At 42.1% G+C, this 13,684-nt stretch overlaps 1 protein-coding gene across 5 annotated transcripts in view; it reads left to right on the top strand.

Moving 5' to 3' along the window:
* Positions 1-13,684, top strand: part of DIP2C (disco interacting protein 2 homolog C) — a 288,411-nt gene that overhangs the window by 242,967 nt on the left and 31,760 nt on the right. For all 5 annotated transcript variants that reach the window (XM_052692779.1, XM_052692777.1, XM_052692778.1 and 2 more), the window contains 2 exons: positions 3,181-3,349; positions 4,255-4,425. In XM_052692779.1, the coding sequence (XP_052548739.1) occupies positions 3,181-3,349; positions 4,255-4,425 (340 nt within the window). The remainder of the gene's footprint in view (positions 1-3,180; positions 3,350-4,254; positions 4,426-13,684) is intronic.

Raw genomic sequence — 13,684 nt, 5'->3', positions numbered from 1 at the left:
GATTAAATCTACCACACATATACCTGCAACACATCTCTACTATACCTAGTTACACAGAGACAACACTGACAAAAGTTCCTATAGGCTTGAGACCGTATCTGGCTTTATGCAGCATCCTCCCACAACTGCATTCTGCTCAAGCACATAGTCCTCTGCTTGTTAGTTGGTTTTCATACTGAGCAAACACCCTGTAATGCTCCACAGTTGTTTGAAAGCACCAGAGTGGTAGACAAGCTTCATCTAGCATTACAAGGGAGGATCTTTTCTTCATCAGCTTCTCTGCACCAGAACATTGGTAACAGCATCTCTGGGGTTAATGTGGAAGCATGATGTCTGAAAAATTGCAAGGATACGTGGCTACCAGGAATGTTTTGTTGCTTGAGTGATTCACAAAACCTGCACTGTGCTTCTGAGATTAATTCAGGGAAGTGAGCCAAGTCCTGCCTGACATCATGATGGCCAGGTGCTGCATAAACCAGTTTGCCTGTGGAACTGGCACATTCACCCCAGAACTTTGTGTTACCTCTCTTAGCTCCGCTGACTGCTGTAGTGGATCAGGTGATGTGCATGGCTTATTAAGCTACAGGTAAGTAGGCAAAGCCTGTGCTGATGATCAAATTTCCAGGCATGGTATCATCTTTCTGTAGGTTTATGTTGTCTGTAGACAAGAACAGCACACATCTGAGATTCTGCACCATAGATTGTTTCCTCCCTTCAGCTCTGCATTTCAATTCAGTATTTCTGAAGTATTTCCTTCAGTATTTCTGAGGGGTTATAAAACTAAGAAAAGGTAGCATCTTCATTTATCTGTTTGAACAGTGATGTTTGCAGCCAGAGCATGGTGTTGTCTGTTCTGATTTAAGTGTGGTGGTTTCCCACAGTCTGGAGAAGATGGGGTAATTGTGCATCCAAATCCAGGTTCCATAATGGTGTGCTGCATGGCTCGTGATGGGAGGTTAAGAGTGAGCAAAAGTGCATTTCTTATTTGTCCAGCTTGAGTTACCAAGATGAGAAGGCAGTCACCCCTCTCATTAGTGTTTTTGAAGAGGGAAGACTGGTCATTATTATAAATTGGTATTCCCAAATTCTGTCCTTTTGGATTGTTTCCTGGTAAGCTGCATGTGGAATCAGTGTTCTATTCTTTTTGCCTCCCTTATTGCCCTGGAGTAGATGCAAGCATTTTTCATTCAGTTTGTTGTTTTGCTTGTTTTTTTTAATTATTATTTTGGAATGTTCTGCCCAGGTGAATAAGTGGCTTTTACGAGATATTAGTGTGGTACTGAACAGTCTGATAATTCTCTCATACTTGACGCCTGCCAACCTGTTTCTTGTTGTGGAGGATTGTTGGTTTTTCTCCTGATAGTAGTTGCAGCAACCGGAAGAGTTCAGGGAGGTGGAAGAGTTTGATATCAAATCTCATATGTGTACAGGTTGGAGCCCATCCCACTTTCTTACTCTTATGGTTACAGCTTCTCATGTGTAAGAATTGTGTATGTACTGGACAGATCACACACCTTGATTGCCTGTGGAGCACTAATATTAAATTTGCAAGGAACTAAAGCCCTTTACTACTCTCTGAAAAACCTAATGGAATTGGCTGAGAAAGAAAGAGTGAAGTGGTATTTAAAATCTGTAAAAGGGAGAGAGAGACTAAAATCTGTTACTGCTCCCTCTCTGGGCTTGATCTGTCAGCTGAACTCAGGGCACACTCTTTTCAGGCTTTGGTAGCTTTGCCAGTGTTTCTTTCCACAGACTTATGAAGTGCATACTCAGGGTTCAGTCATGCTTTATTCTGATTCCATAAAAGCAGCATGAAAGCATAATGTTTCATTTGACTGTCCAGTGTTAAAGTAGTTCTGTCAGGTCTATCTGAGAACACGTCTCTTTGTGGCAACTCACAGCTCACACATTGTCAAGAGTGCCTTAAATGTGGACAAGCAGTCAGAGTCAACATTTTATTGTATGATTAATGAAATTATTTGAACTGTGGTTCATACATATTCTGTGGCATCTTCTGGTTCCTACTCCAGTAGACCTAAACAGTTTGGTTTATTACTTTTTACTGGGGAGGACTTGTGCACCTTTTATGCCTGTATGTTACATGTAAAGACATCCAAGTTGCACGCAGATCATTCCAAACTGCACAACTTTTGAAAGCACTCTGATCTTAGGTGTGGGAGTGGGAGGCACTCACTTGCCAAGGATGGAAATTGTGTGAGCATCACATGTTCAAAAACTGCATGATGTGTATCTTCTTCCTAATGTCAGATGTTACGGAGATGCTCCAATTCCTGAAAACACAGAACCACCTTGTGTCTTACCTCGGGCACTTGGATTAGAAAATGATGTCTTTACTTTAGCAAAGTGGCATTTCGGTTTTTCAAGTGTCAGATGAAATTCTCTCCTGTGCATCGTAAATCTCTAGGGCTTTACGGTCCTTTTTCAGAATTATTGTGATTTGGAGGTTTATCTGTGACTGTTCTGATCAGTGATCAGCTGATAGTTCAGATGATATTCTGAAGTATCTACAAATCATGGATTAAGATGTGAAAGAGCCTGTAAAAGTGATTGTACATCAGCCTGTCTGAGATGAATGAACAGCGCAGGACCCATAGGAAATAAAGACATCAAACTGGTATTTTCTTTCTCTTGGGGACAATCTTGGGTATAACAGAAATTAGCTCTGACATAATTATTTCCTTCCAGGACCCTTGTAATTGCTTCTTTCTCAACATTGGTGCTCCCTGGGTATCCAATAAATAGAAGATGTAAGATATTTGGGTTTTAAAAGTTCATAAAACTTTCACAGTAGAAATTTAAAGCCCCAGGTATTATTAAACTGGGGACAGATTTACTCCTTTGAAAATGATTGCAATCCACTTGCTTGCCTCAGCAGGAGAGATGTTATTTCCATGTTAAGTAATCAAGTACTCTTTTAATCAAGGTGTCTTAAAATGGTAATTATTCAATCTCAATTATTTGTAGGCAACACATACTTTTTGTTGAAATCATAATGCTGTTTATTAGCACCGTCAATAACCCAGCTATTTTGCTCTCCTTGGTACAGTTCTAACAGCAAGGTCCACTGGCATTTTGAGTTAAGTAGTATTTGTATGTAGCTTGTAAACATCTGCAAGCATGGGCACTTAGCACGTGTTAACAAATCTTGTATCTTTACAGCGTTTATTCAGGACACCAGTCTATTCTGATTCCTCCCTCAGAACTGGAGACCAATCCTGCTCTGTGGCTTCTTGCTGTGAGTCAATACAAAGTGAGAGACACTTTTTGTTCCTATTCGGTTATGGAACTCTGTACTAAGGGACTCGGTTCACAAACAGAATCACTGAAGGTGAGTGGTTTGGTCCTTCTGCACCATCTGCAGTGCACACAGTGCTTGAGTCTTCTCTGCCAATAGTGGCTGTGCTAAACATATGCATTGAGGAGGAAATGGTTGAAGGGCAAGAGCAGCATCCACAGAAAAGATTATTATTCCTTGCCAAAGGCTGTGTATTAATGTTAGTCCTTCTGTTTCAGATCACAGGGCTTTTAAACATCAAGGAAAAGCTTTTATTTACCTAAGCTTTCTGATCTGTGTTGCAGTCTGTGTTAACAGGCATATGTTGGAAAACAGAGGTGCAAAAGTCCATGATAACTGGGGATTAATACATTGTATATTGGTTATTGCGTATTATGAATTCCACGATTACACAAGGTACTTATTTGGCCATGGCTCTTACAGTTAAATAATTGCATATGTAGAAGTACTATATGGAGAATGAGGATGTATCTTCTGCTTTTTTTTCAAGCCAAAACGAAAAACCAGGTAGGTAGTTATGCTCCTGAAATCATTTAGAATTTCCAGTGTGTTACTGAAATAATTAGATCTTGGGTACTGACACTTACGTTATCTCCAGCCCTTACCATCCTCACTTAATCATTTCCTAATCAATTTCTCCAAGGCTAGGAAACGCTTCCTCTTTGCTGTTATTAAATGGCATTCTGAATTAATACTGCAAAATAGACTTGCCTCTCTACAGAAGGATGTCCAACTCTTCCTAAATGCTCATATTGAAATGCCAAGCATGTATGTCCACTTATCTACAGCTACTAGACTGTCATCTGGCCATCCAGCTCCAAGGAAAGATTGAAATTATACCGGCACTTCTACCTCTTTTCCTCTTGAAAGTACTGCTGACCTTTTTTCTCTAAATCTGCCTACCTGGGGCCTTTGTTAACATTTTATCTTCTTTTTAGGCAAGAGGTCTGGACCTTTCACGTGTACGGACATGTGTAGTAGTGGCTGAAGAACGACCTCGGATAGCCCTTACTCAGTCATTTTCAAAATTATTTAAAGACCTTGGCCTCCATCCGCGGGCAGTCAGCACATCGCTCGGCTGTAGAGTTAACCTGGCCATATGTTTGCAGGTAAGGTTTTTCACTCCTTAAGCTCAAATTAATAGTTGTTTAGAGAAAGAGGTTCTCACTAAGAAACATTCATTGGATTCTCTTTGGCTGCTTCTTTATAGACATATTAAGAATATGCATTTAGTACATAATGTTCTTCTTCCATATCTAGGTAGTAACTTTCGTTGCTTTGATAGGGAACTGTATTCATCCCTTTTATGTTGCATTCATAGCATTTTTCCTGCACATTAATAGCATAATTCAGAAAAATGCATGCTAATGGCAGAGTATGTACACTTTACTCCAGAAGTAGTATTTAGTCATATAATGTAAAATCCTGTTTGCAAGTGCTTACTTTTAATATATTACAAAATTGATTTCTTCTGTTCAGAAAATAACTCCAATTCTTACTGTTAACTGTATACATATTTTCTGCATGCAATTTATTGCTTACAATGAAAAATAACTTTGCAGCATCTTTCATTCTGCTTGTTTGCTAATCAAAAGAAAGCAAACATGGATAATACAGGATTTAACTTGCAATCTCCGGGAATCTTTATCAAATTGTGATTCTAAGGACAGATGGAGCACTGCAACTATCTGATCTGAATGTTTTAATAGCTTCTAGCTTTTCAGCTAGTGATAGCTACATTAAGCTAATAGCTTTTGTCTGAACTATAGCTTGTCATTTTATCTTTCAGGACTCCAAGTGATGACAGTAAACTTGCCTTTTTATAACGTGTCCTATTTTGAATTATTTCTGCCTTATTTCTAATGTAAATTTACGTTGCCTTATGGTTCACCAATTTTTATTTTATTACATTTTTCTAATCTAGAATAAAGAATTTCATTTCTATCTTGACTTTACTACACAATTTGGTTTTTGATATATAGATGAACAACCTTAAGACTTTCTTCCTGATCTCTCTCATTTTTATGAGTCCTGATCTCTTCCTGTCCTTCCAACTCTGGTATCAGAACTTTACATACTTCTCCCATAATAATGCCATAGGTGTCTCACTCTGATACAACATAATTACCAATTTATAATATTTTAAAGTCATACAGGAGAAATCTTCTGCACTGGCTGGGAAGTTCCATATCTGTTCAGTCACCTGCTATGTCTCTCCCTTCTTCAAGGTGACTGTCTCCCCAGTATATCTGGCCTCTGCTCCCTGTGGTGTGTCCCGTGTTTTACATCTGGCAGTTATTCTTGGTTTACACTAAGGAATTTCGTAAGCATGTCACATACATAATCACTTTGATCTGGAAGATAGAACCAGATCTTCCCAGTGACACTACAAATAAGGCAATTGTGATTCTTTCCCTGATTGTCATCCATTATTTTATCCAGAAAAATGTGACAAATGCAGGGGATGGGTTCAGCACACACCAATATTTCTCTGTGTTATGTGGGCCTAAACTCTTGCCCTGCTCAACACTGCTGTTAAGTCTATCAGAAAACGAATGCAGGAGATAGGCCACCTCTCCAATACTGCTTTCTCTCTGACTGTCAGCACCATCTCCCTTTGGCTCAGGGCAACTTTAATTATTATCATCAAACAGATGACAAGGCAAAATTGAACAGAGTTGGAAGTCCTTCTGTGTCCCAGAGGTAGAGTTTTGTAGTTTGAAATTCTGTAATTGCTGCCGTAAGTATTCTCAAAGAATAAACATCCATTAAAATCTCCTGTTGTCTAAAAGTAATGACTGGATCCTTCAGAACAGAGGATCTTTTCTCAAACAAACAACAACAAAAAACAGCAACAACAACAACAAAACCTTAAGAAATAATAGTCTAGAGAGAAAAATAGGTCCTTTAGGTCAGAAACTTGAATGAACTCAAGCAGTGGTCTTCCATATATTTCAGTCATGAGTTTAGAATAAAGACACACTCTTGTATTTTTAAATTCTCTTCTACTTAATGTTTCTTTTCAAGGATACAGGCATTTTTTATTTCTTTCCCTGTATTTAGACTGCTGTTCAGTGGCAAGGCTGAGAGGACATCTCAAAAAACATCTAGGAAATCTTCTGACCTGAGACAGCACAATTCAGAATGAACCAGTACAGGCCAGTTAGCAAGTGCAGGTTGGTGTGTTTTTCCAGTCAGCAATCCAAGCAAATTGAAACATCCTCATTATGGGAGGAACATAATGGGTAGCAAGGCTGACTCTTGCTTTCCTTTAAATGCAAAAGGAAAACAAAGAAAAATGAGCTAGTTACTTGATAAAAATAGCTTTCTAATTCATTCCTGTCTCTTTCGCCATTTTGAAATGCCAGCTGGGTATCTTTACAGAGGAGAAAAAAGGAGGAAATTATAGTTGGCTACATCTGGCTGACTTCTGGTCCATGTGGATCATAGAGTCATTAAGTTTTGAAAAGAGCACTAAAATCATCTAGTCCAACCGTAAATGAAGAAAACAAAGACAGGTTAACATCAAAAGTTTGCTTGCCACTAATGAAATTCTCCTGTTTAGACTTGCAGGAGTCTCTAATCTGTTCATAAATGGTGGCACCTTCACCTAGGAGATAAGTCATTTGCTCAGGACAAATAAAAAAATCAGGAAGATGATGCTAAGCCAGATTCAATGCCCAGGCTTTCAAGTAAGCCTTGCTGGAAAAAATGCTGTACTGGGTTTGCCTGGGATGGAATTAACTTTTTCATACCAATCCTTATGCTTCTGTGCTTTATATCTGTAACTGAAACAGCACTGATAACACACCAGCAGTCTCAGTATTGCAAGACAGTGGCACACAGCATTCTCACTCTTCCTGTCTGCCCTACCCAGCAAGTAGGCTGGGGGAGTGCAGGAAGCTGGGAGAAGGCACAGCTAGGGCACTCAAAAGGGATGCTCCTAGTAAGGAGGATGAGGAGGTGTACTGCAACAAACTGTAAAATTGGATAACTCTCTGAAGGAATATTATTGACAATACTGTGAATTTCAGACCAGCGTACAATGTGTAAGGTGATTAACAGCCTGGATGATCATACAGCTTAGTGGCAGCCTTCATTTAGTTGTTCTGATATATTACATTTTAGTCCTTTGGGCAAACTAAAACCATATACTATCTAAAAAATGGTGTGGTTGGGAAAAAAAAAAAAGTCACTTCAGAAAGTCTATATTTGGTAACATTACCCTTCCAAGTGGAATGGTTTTTGAAGCATTTGAGTTAAGGGTACTTTAGCAAGTTCTAAAGGGATGTGAAATATAGCTGAAGGTGTTACTTATAAGCATTACTGTAAAACATGTCATCTTCATAGAGAACATAAAGATACAGAATGGCATCCTTTGAAGCATCAGGTGGAAACACTGCCAAAGATGATGCTGAATTAGCATGAAAGCTCTTTCTAAATGGTCTGGAAGATTACGGCTAGTGGTTTTCCAGAATAGCTTGTGGGCTCTTTTGTTTTCTGGGCTGAGGAACAGAATGTATTTTAATCCGTGGTCAACAGCGTTCCTTAAATTAAGATTGTCTCTGCTGTGTTCCAGAAGTGGATCGGGATTTCTATATTCTTCACATTCACATTGCATAAAAATGTGGAAAAAAAAACCAAAAGATAGTTGAGTCAATAGCACCTACTTTTGCATGTTTTCTTCCAAGTCATACAATCCATTAGATCAGCCAGTGTTTCCATCCTTCACAGCAGTAAGTTATCCATCCTATTCTATGCTGTATAATCAAAGAATATTAGGCTGTTATAATCACAAAATAAACAAGAGTTAGGCAAAGTGGACAATGATAACAAAAGAGAATAAACGGAAGGCTTACCCTTATGCTGGACTCACCCACAAAACACCAATAGAGGCAATCTCCAAAAGAGATCCTTCTGCCCTGGTAGCCAGCTCTTAAATAGGTCTAGGAGGGGAGCCTGGCTCCACTCCTTCCAGCAGCACAGGTGAATTGCCTTCACCTGTGCTCTTCTGGCTGACTCATGGCTCACCTCAGGTGATCAATCAGAGGTTCAGGCCGTGACTCAGCAGTTCCCATACACTGCACCCCTTCATGGCATGAACCAATGATCAGGTTAACTAAAGGGTAAGCTTTCCCTAATACAGAGATCCGTTATATTGCAACACTTATACAATTTTTATCGCGACGTGTGTTGATACAATTCAAGACGAGTGATGATCAGTGGATGTCTATATTCTTCTATGGGCCAGTGCTCGATGATGTGACTGGAGGCATGAGGTCCTGAGGTGCAGGTCCGTTCTATGTTCCATCAGTCCCATGCAGACCATCCGGTGGTCCTGAAGGCTCACAGACTCACGGGGAATAATACACATGTTTCAGAGGTATGAGGAGGGGAAGGTCTGCTCTCCAGGGCAAGATACAGGCCGTATTTCTATCCTGGGTCAACACTTCCCCTTGTACTGGGCACATCTTGGCCGCCTGTACCACACCTTCTGGCCAGATGTCTGCAGCTGCATAATGGTACCAGGCACCAAAGGAGGTGTCCTGATCTGCCACAGGGACATGATGGGGGTCCCTTTAGCAATAAAGACTGGAGTGTTGACCACAATATCAGTAGGCCATGTACCTATTACTGGAGGGACTACTGAGCCTCCCACCTCCAACAGTTTCCCCCCAAGGTGCAAGTAGGCCACACCACTTGGGTCCTACTTGCACCTTCCAGGGCCATTTTATTTTGGGGGTACCCGGATCTAAATTCTCAGGGGCAGGGAGCAGAAGATTATTTTTGTTACCAATCTGGGGTCTCACTTGATGATCAGTGCCCGTAATTTGAATCCTAAGCAGGGTGGCCCATGTCATCTACAACATTCTCAGTGCACTGGGTCTGCCGTCTCAAGGTCTTTCATTCAGGTCCCGCAGGGTTTCATACAGTCTTTTCATCCACCCCTGCAGGGACTGGGAGTCTGTCTTCAGGGCAGCCTTAAGAATACTGTTATAACGTTCGATGAGGCCTGCCCCCGTTGGATTATGTGGCAGGTGGAATCACCATTCGATGTTATTTTCTTCTGCCCAGTGCTGTATCATTGCACCAGTAAAATGAGTCCCTTGGTCGCTCTTGATGACTTCAGGTGTCCCATAGGCAGACATCAGTTTAGTGAGTGCCCTGATGGTGTATGCCTGGTTGGCTTTCAGTACTGGATAGGCCTGCAGTAGCTCACTTGCAGTGTCGACACAGGTCAGGGCATATCTTGCCCCCTCAGACCGAGGAAGGGGCCCGATGTAATTGACCTGCCATCACTGGAGAGGATTGTGTCCCCTAGCAAGATTGGCTGTTGTTTCAGGCAGCGATCTCGGTCTTACCTTGGAGCAAGCGTTGCAATCCTTGCATGCCTGGACAATATCAGATAGTTGTATGGGCAGTCCCCATGCTTTAACGGCTGCCCACATTGTCTTTTGTCCAGCATGCCGTAGCTTCTGATGTAACCAGCAGGCAGTGTTCTCAGATGGTGAATTCTCAATCCATCGAACTCGGGCCAGTGTGTCGTCTTCGTCGTTTCCCACTGACTGTAGGCACTGATGACCAGAAACATGGTACACACATACAGTCCTGTGTTTGACCATATTCCATATATCTAACCACATGTCTTTGCCCCAGATCGGTTGGGCATGGGTAGTCCATTCCTGGGTGGCCCACTGTACAATCCAAAGAGTACACAGCCCAACTATCTGTGCAGATGTTCAGGATACCATCACCGGGTTCCTTGGTTATAACCATCCACACGGCTTGCAGTTCTGCCCATTGGCTGCTCTGACCATCCCCCTCATCAAACCAGATTGTCTCGGTGGAAGGACGGTAGGCTATTGCTCTCCACTTGCTCAGGTTGCCCTTGCTGGACCAATCTATGTACCAGGCATCTTCAGGGATAGGATGTTTTCCCTCCTGAACAGGACTCTTCTCTGGTGGAGCGACCACTGTTTCTTTTGGTGCATCACTGTGATATGTCACTGGGCCTAGGATCTTCTGGAGTTCTTTTTTCAAGGGTGATGAAGACAGACTGCTCCTTTGGCTGAGATAGGCGACCCATCATGCCACTGTTTGTGCTTGGGCCACCCCTATCTTAGGAAGGTGGGTCAGATCTTTCACCCACCCCTGAATCGGCAGAGTGGTCTTGACTATAACTTCAGCTGTTTGAGTTATTGGCTCTACTGCCTGTAATGCCGAATAGACAGCCAATAACTGTTTTTCAAGCATACTGTATTTTTCTTCTGCCCCGTGCTAAACCTGAGACCAGAAACCAATGGGGGTCCAAACAGAGCTCTGGCATTACCACAGGCCCCAACCAAAGCCGTCTTGAGTAACATGAACATCCAACTCAGCTGGCAGAGTAGGATCAAATATACCCAATGCCTGGAGCTTGTTTAACTGCCAGTTTCGCTTGTTGGAAAGCATCCTGTTCGGTTTTCCCCCAGTCCCATAGCTGCCCCTTTTTTGTGAGTCTGTATAGTGGCCTTAGCAGCTGCGCTAGGTGAGGTATAAAGGAACGCCAGTAACCCAGCATACGTAGAAACTCTTGCAGCTGCTTCAGTGTAGTAGGGACTGGGAACACCTGAACCTTATCTATAACAGCACTGAGTAGTACTTTGGTCTTTCCTGACCAAACCACTCTCAGGAATTTTACAGACAGGCCCGGACCTTGTACCTTTTGAGGATTTATAGCCCACCCCCTCTGTTGTAAATAGGTGGTTAATGAGTCCTACTGCCTCCAGTGAGTCGGATATCAGCAGGAGATCATCAGTATAATGATATAGATTAACACCATCAGTTTTTCTCCAATAGGCCCATGTTTTGCATGGCCTCTTAATATTGCCTGCACCACCCTGATACTGATACATCTCTAAGTCTGAACTCTCCTACAGTTGTCTGGAGAGCCAGACCCCATAGAATATCTATGCCCAGGATATATTCTTGGACTGGGGCAGTAGATACCTTGTACTCCCAGGGTGGGAGACGCCCAACCCCCAATTTTAACCATGGGTGACAGGAATAGTCTGTCCCCCAAAACCACCAATCATTACTCTGTCCCCATCAAATTTCATCAGATCTTTGTATATAATTGATGTTTCTGCTCCAGTGTCCACTAATGCCATAACTCTCTGAATATTTTTTCGGGACCAATAAATCGTTAATTCTACATAGGGCCTCCGGTCTCATCTGGAGGCCCTACAGGAACTAACATCCCTTGTCACACCATTAATTGAGCTATGGCCAATTCTTTTGCTTCTGGTGGCTCAGGCATTGTGGCCCGAGACACCTGAGGCGGCTTTTTTTTTTTTTTTTTTCCCCCCCTCTATTTGGAACAATGAAATCTTCTAGGTTCCATGTTGTTGTTGGTACCTTCTCTATAACCCTCACCCTTGATTTCTTAGGGTAGTTCTGGAATTTTTGATTGTCCTTTAGTTGTCTCCAGAGCTGGAGAAGGACATGGTTGGGCTGGCAGTCAATCTTAGCAAATTGGACCCCAGCCCAAATTAAATCATTAAACATTTGTTTTCGGGAGACCCTTATGGGTCCCGATGGAGGAGCTCGAGTAGCTGGCATTTTGATTTTACTTACTGGCAGGACCTCTGCTTCTTCCAACATCTGAACGTTGCGCCTAGTCCACAGGTGTTCTGTTTCTCCCAAGTCGGCCACTAACTGGGCAGCCTGCTGGACTACAGTTTCTGAGGCCACCGGGGATTCAATATAGAGACTAGGGTACCATAGAGATGGGAGGGAGCTTGCTGTAAAATCAAATCTCTCATCCCTACTGAAAATGTAACCATATCTGGGCCATCAAATGCGTCTTCCTAGATAGCTTCTCTTACATCCACTTCACAGATATAATTCTGGAGGTCCTCCATGGAGGACCACATGCCTGTATGTAAAAGTACGTCCGATTTATTTGGCCATACCATACAGCAAGCTGCCATTAACCATTCTATTATAGAATGGTTTTCATCAAGGTATTGATTACCCGCATATAACCTCTGTCTGAGAGCAGGATGGACAGTCATGGTGACCAACTTGGCTATTTCTGGGCCATTCACCAAAACAGTTTCTGCCCCAGAATCCCAGTCTTAATAACCAAGCTGGCACACTTTTTCTAGGCTTCTGCCAAAATCGCTGTACTAAATCCATCAATACAGTTGCCGTGTAGGGCTGGGCTGTTACATGTAAATGAGTCTGGGCAGGGGGCCACTGATCAGGTGGCACCCCTGCTGGTCAGTCCTGCACTTTTTTTTTTCCCCCCCCATCCTGGGTTATGACAGGACGGACTTCCAGTGGATCAGTCAGAATTGGATATTCACGATCTGATTCGGATTTTTTATTTTCCTGATCAACGAAGTCTGTTGATTCAGGAGTCTGGTCATCATTTATTGAAATGTTATGAACTTGGCCTATGGGAAGATGTAGACTTGGCTTCTTCCCTGTTAATATGCTAAGTTCTTGCTCTAGTTTTTCCATATGGTCTTTCAAAAGTTGATTTTCATTTTCTAAAGTATTATTTCTTATTTCCACATGATTTAAGGCACTTAGTAGTGGCCACGTCACCGTGGAGGCAGCCAGTTGTCTTTCTTTAGTGATGAGCACATGCTTGCTAAATCCCTGACAGTAATCTGCCATGTGATATGAGGAGATATTGCCCATAATGTGTAAGGGACCCTGTTTTTCAGTGATAACTGCTAGCTTATAATAGGGCAATCCCACAAATCCTGAGATCTGCCCTGAAATTGTTTTCTCTAGGAGAATATTGTTCGCCCCCTTGACCTATTTATAGAAATTCCAAAGAAAAGACATGATGTAAATTTTAGTATATTTGGCCTGCCTCACCAAGTGTACAATCAAAGAATATTAGGCTGCTATAATCACAAAATAAACAAGAGGGTTAGGCAAAGTAGACTATGATAACAAGAGAGAATAAATGGAAGGCTTACCCTTAGTTAGTCTCACCCACAAAGCACCAGTAGAAGCAATCTCCAGAAGTGATCCTTCCCCACTGGTAGCCAGCTCTTAAATAGGTCTAGGAGAGGTGCAGCCAGGCTCCACCCCTTCTGGCAGCACAGGAGAATTGCCTTCACCTGTGCTCCTCTGGCTGACTCAGGTGATCAATCAGAGGTTCAGGCCGTGACTCAGCAGTTCCCATACATGTGCTCATTAGTAAACTTCTATCTACTCTTCTACACATATCTCTATGTTCACCTGTGGCACTTTACTGGCAAAAAATCTATCCGGTGTTTCTCCACGGACTGCCTCTAAGGCAACTTGGATTTGATCTCTGCCTTCGATACCTTCTTCACTTAAATTCCTTTTTTTTTTTCTTCTTTT

Source organism: Tympanuchus pallidicinctus, unplaced genomic scaffold (genome assembly GCF_026119805.1).
Source record: "Tympanuchus pallidicinctus isolate F22 unplaced genomic scaffold, pur_lepc_1.0 scaffold3, whole genome shotgun sequence".
Lineage (NCBI taxonomy): Eukaryota > Metazoa > Chordata > Aves > Galliformes > Phasianidae > Tympanuchus > Tympanuchus pallidicinctus.
Note: the sequence above shows the minus strand (reverse complement) of the source record. Positions and strands in the feature narration are given on the sequence as shown.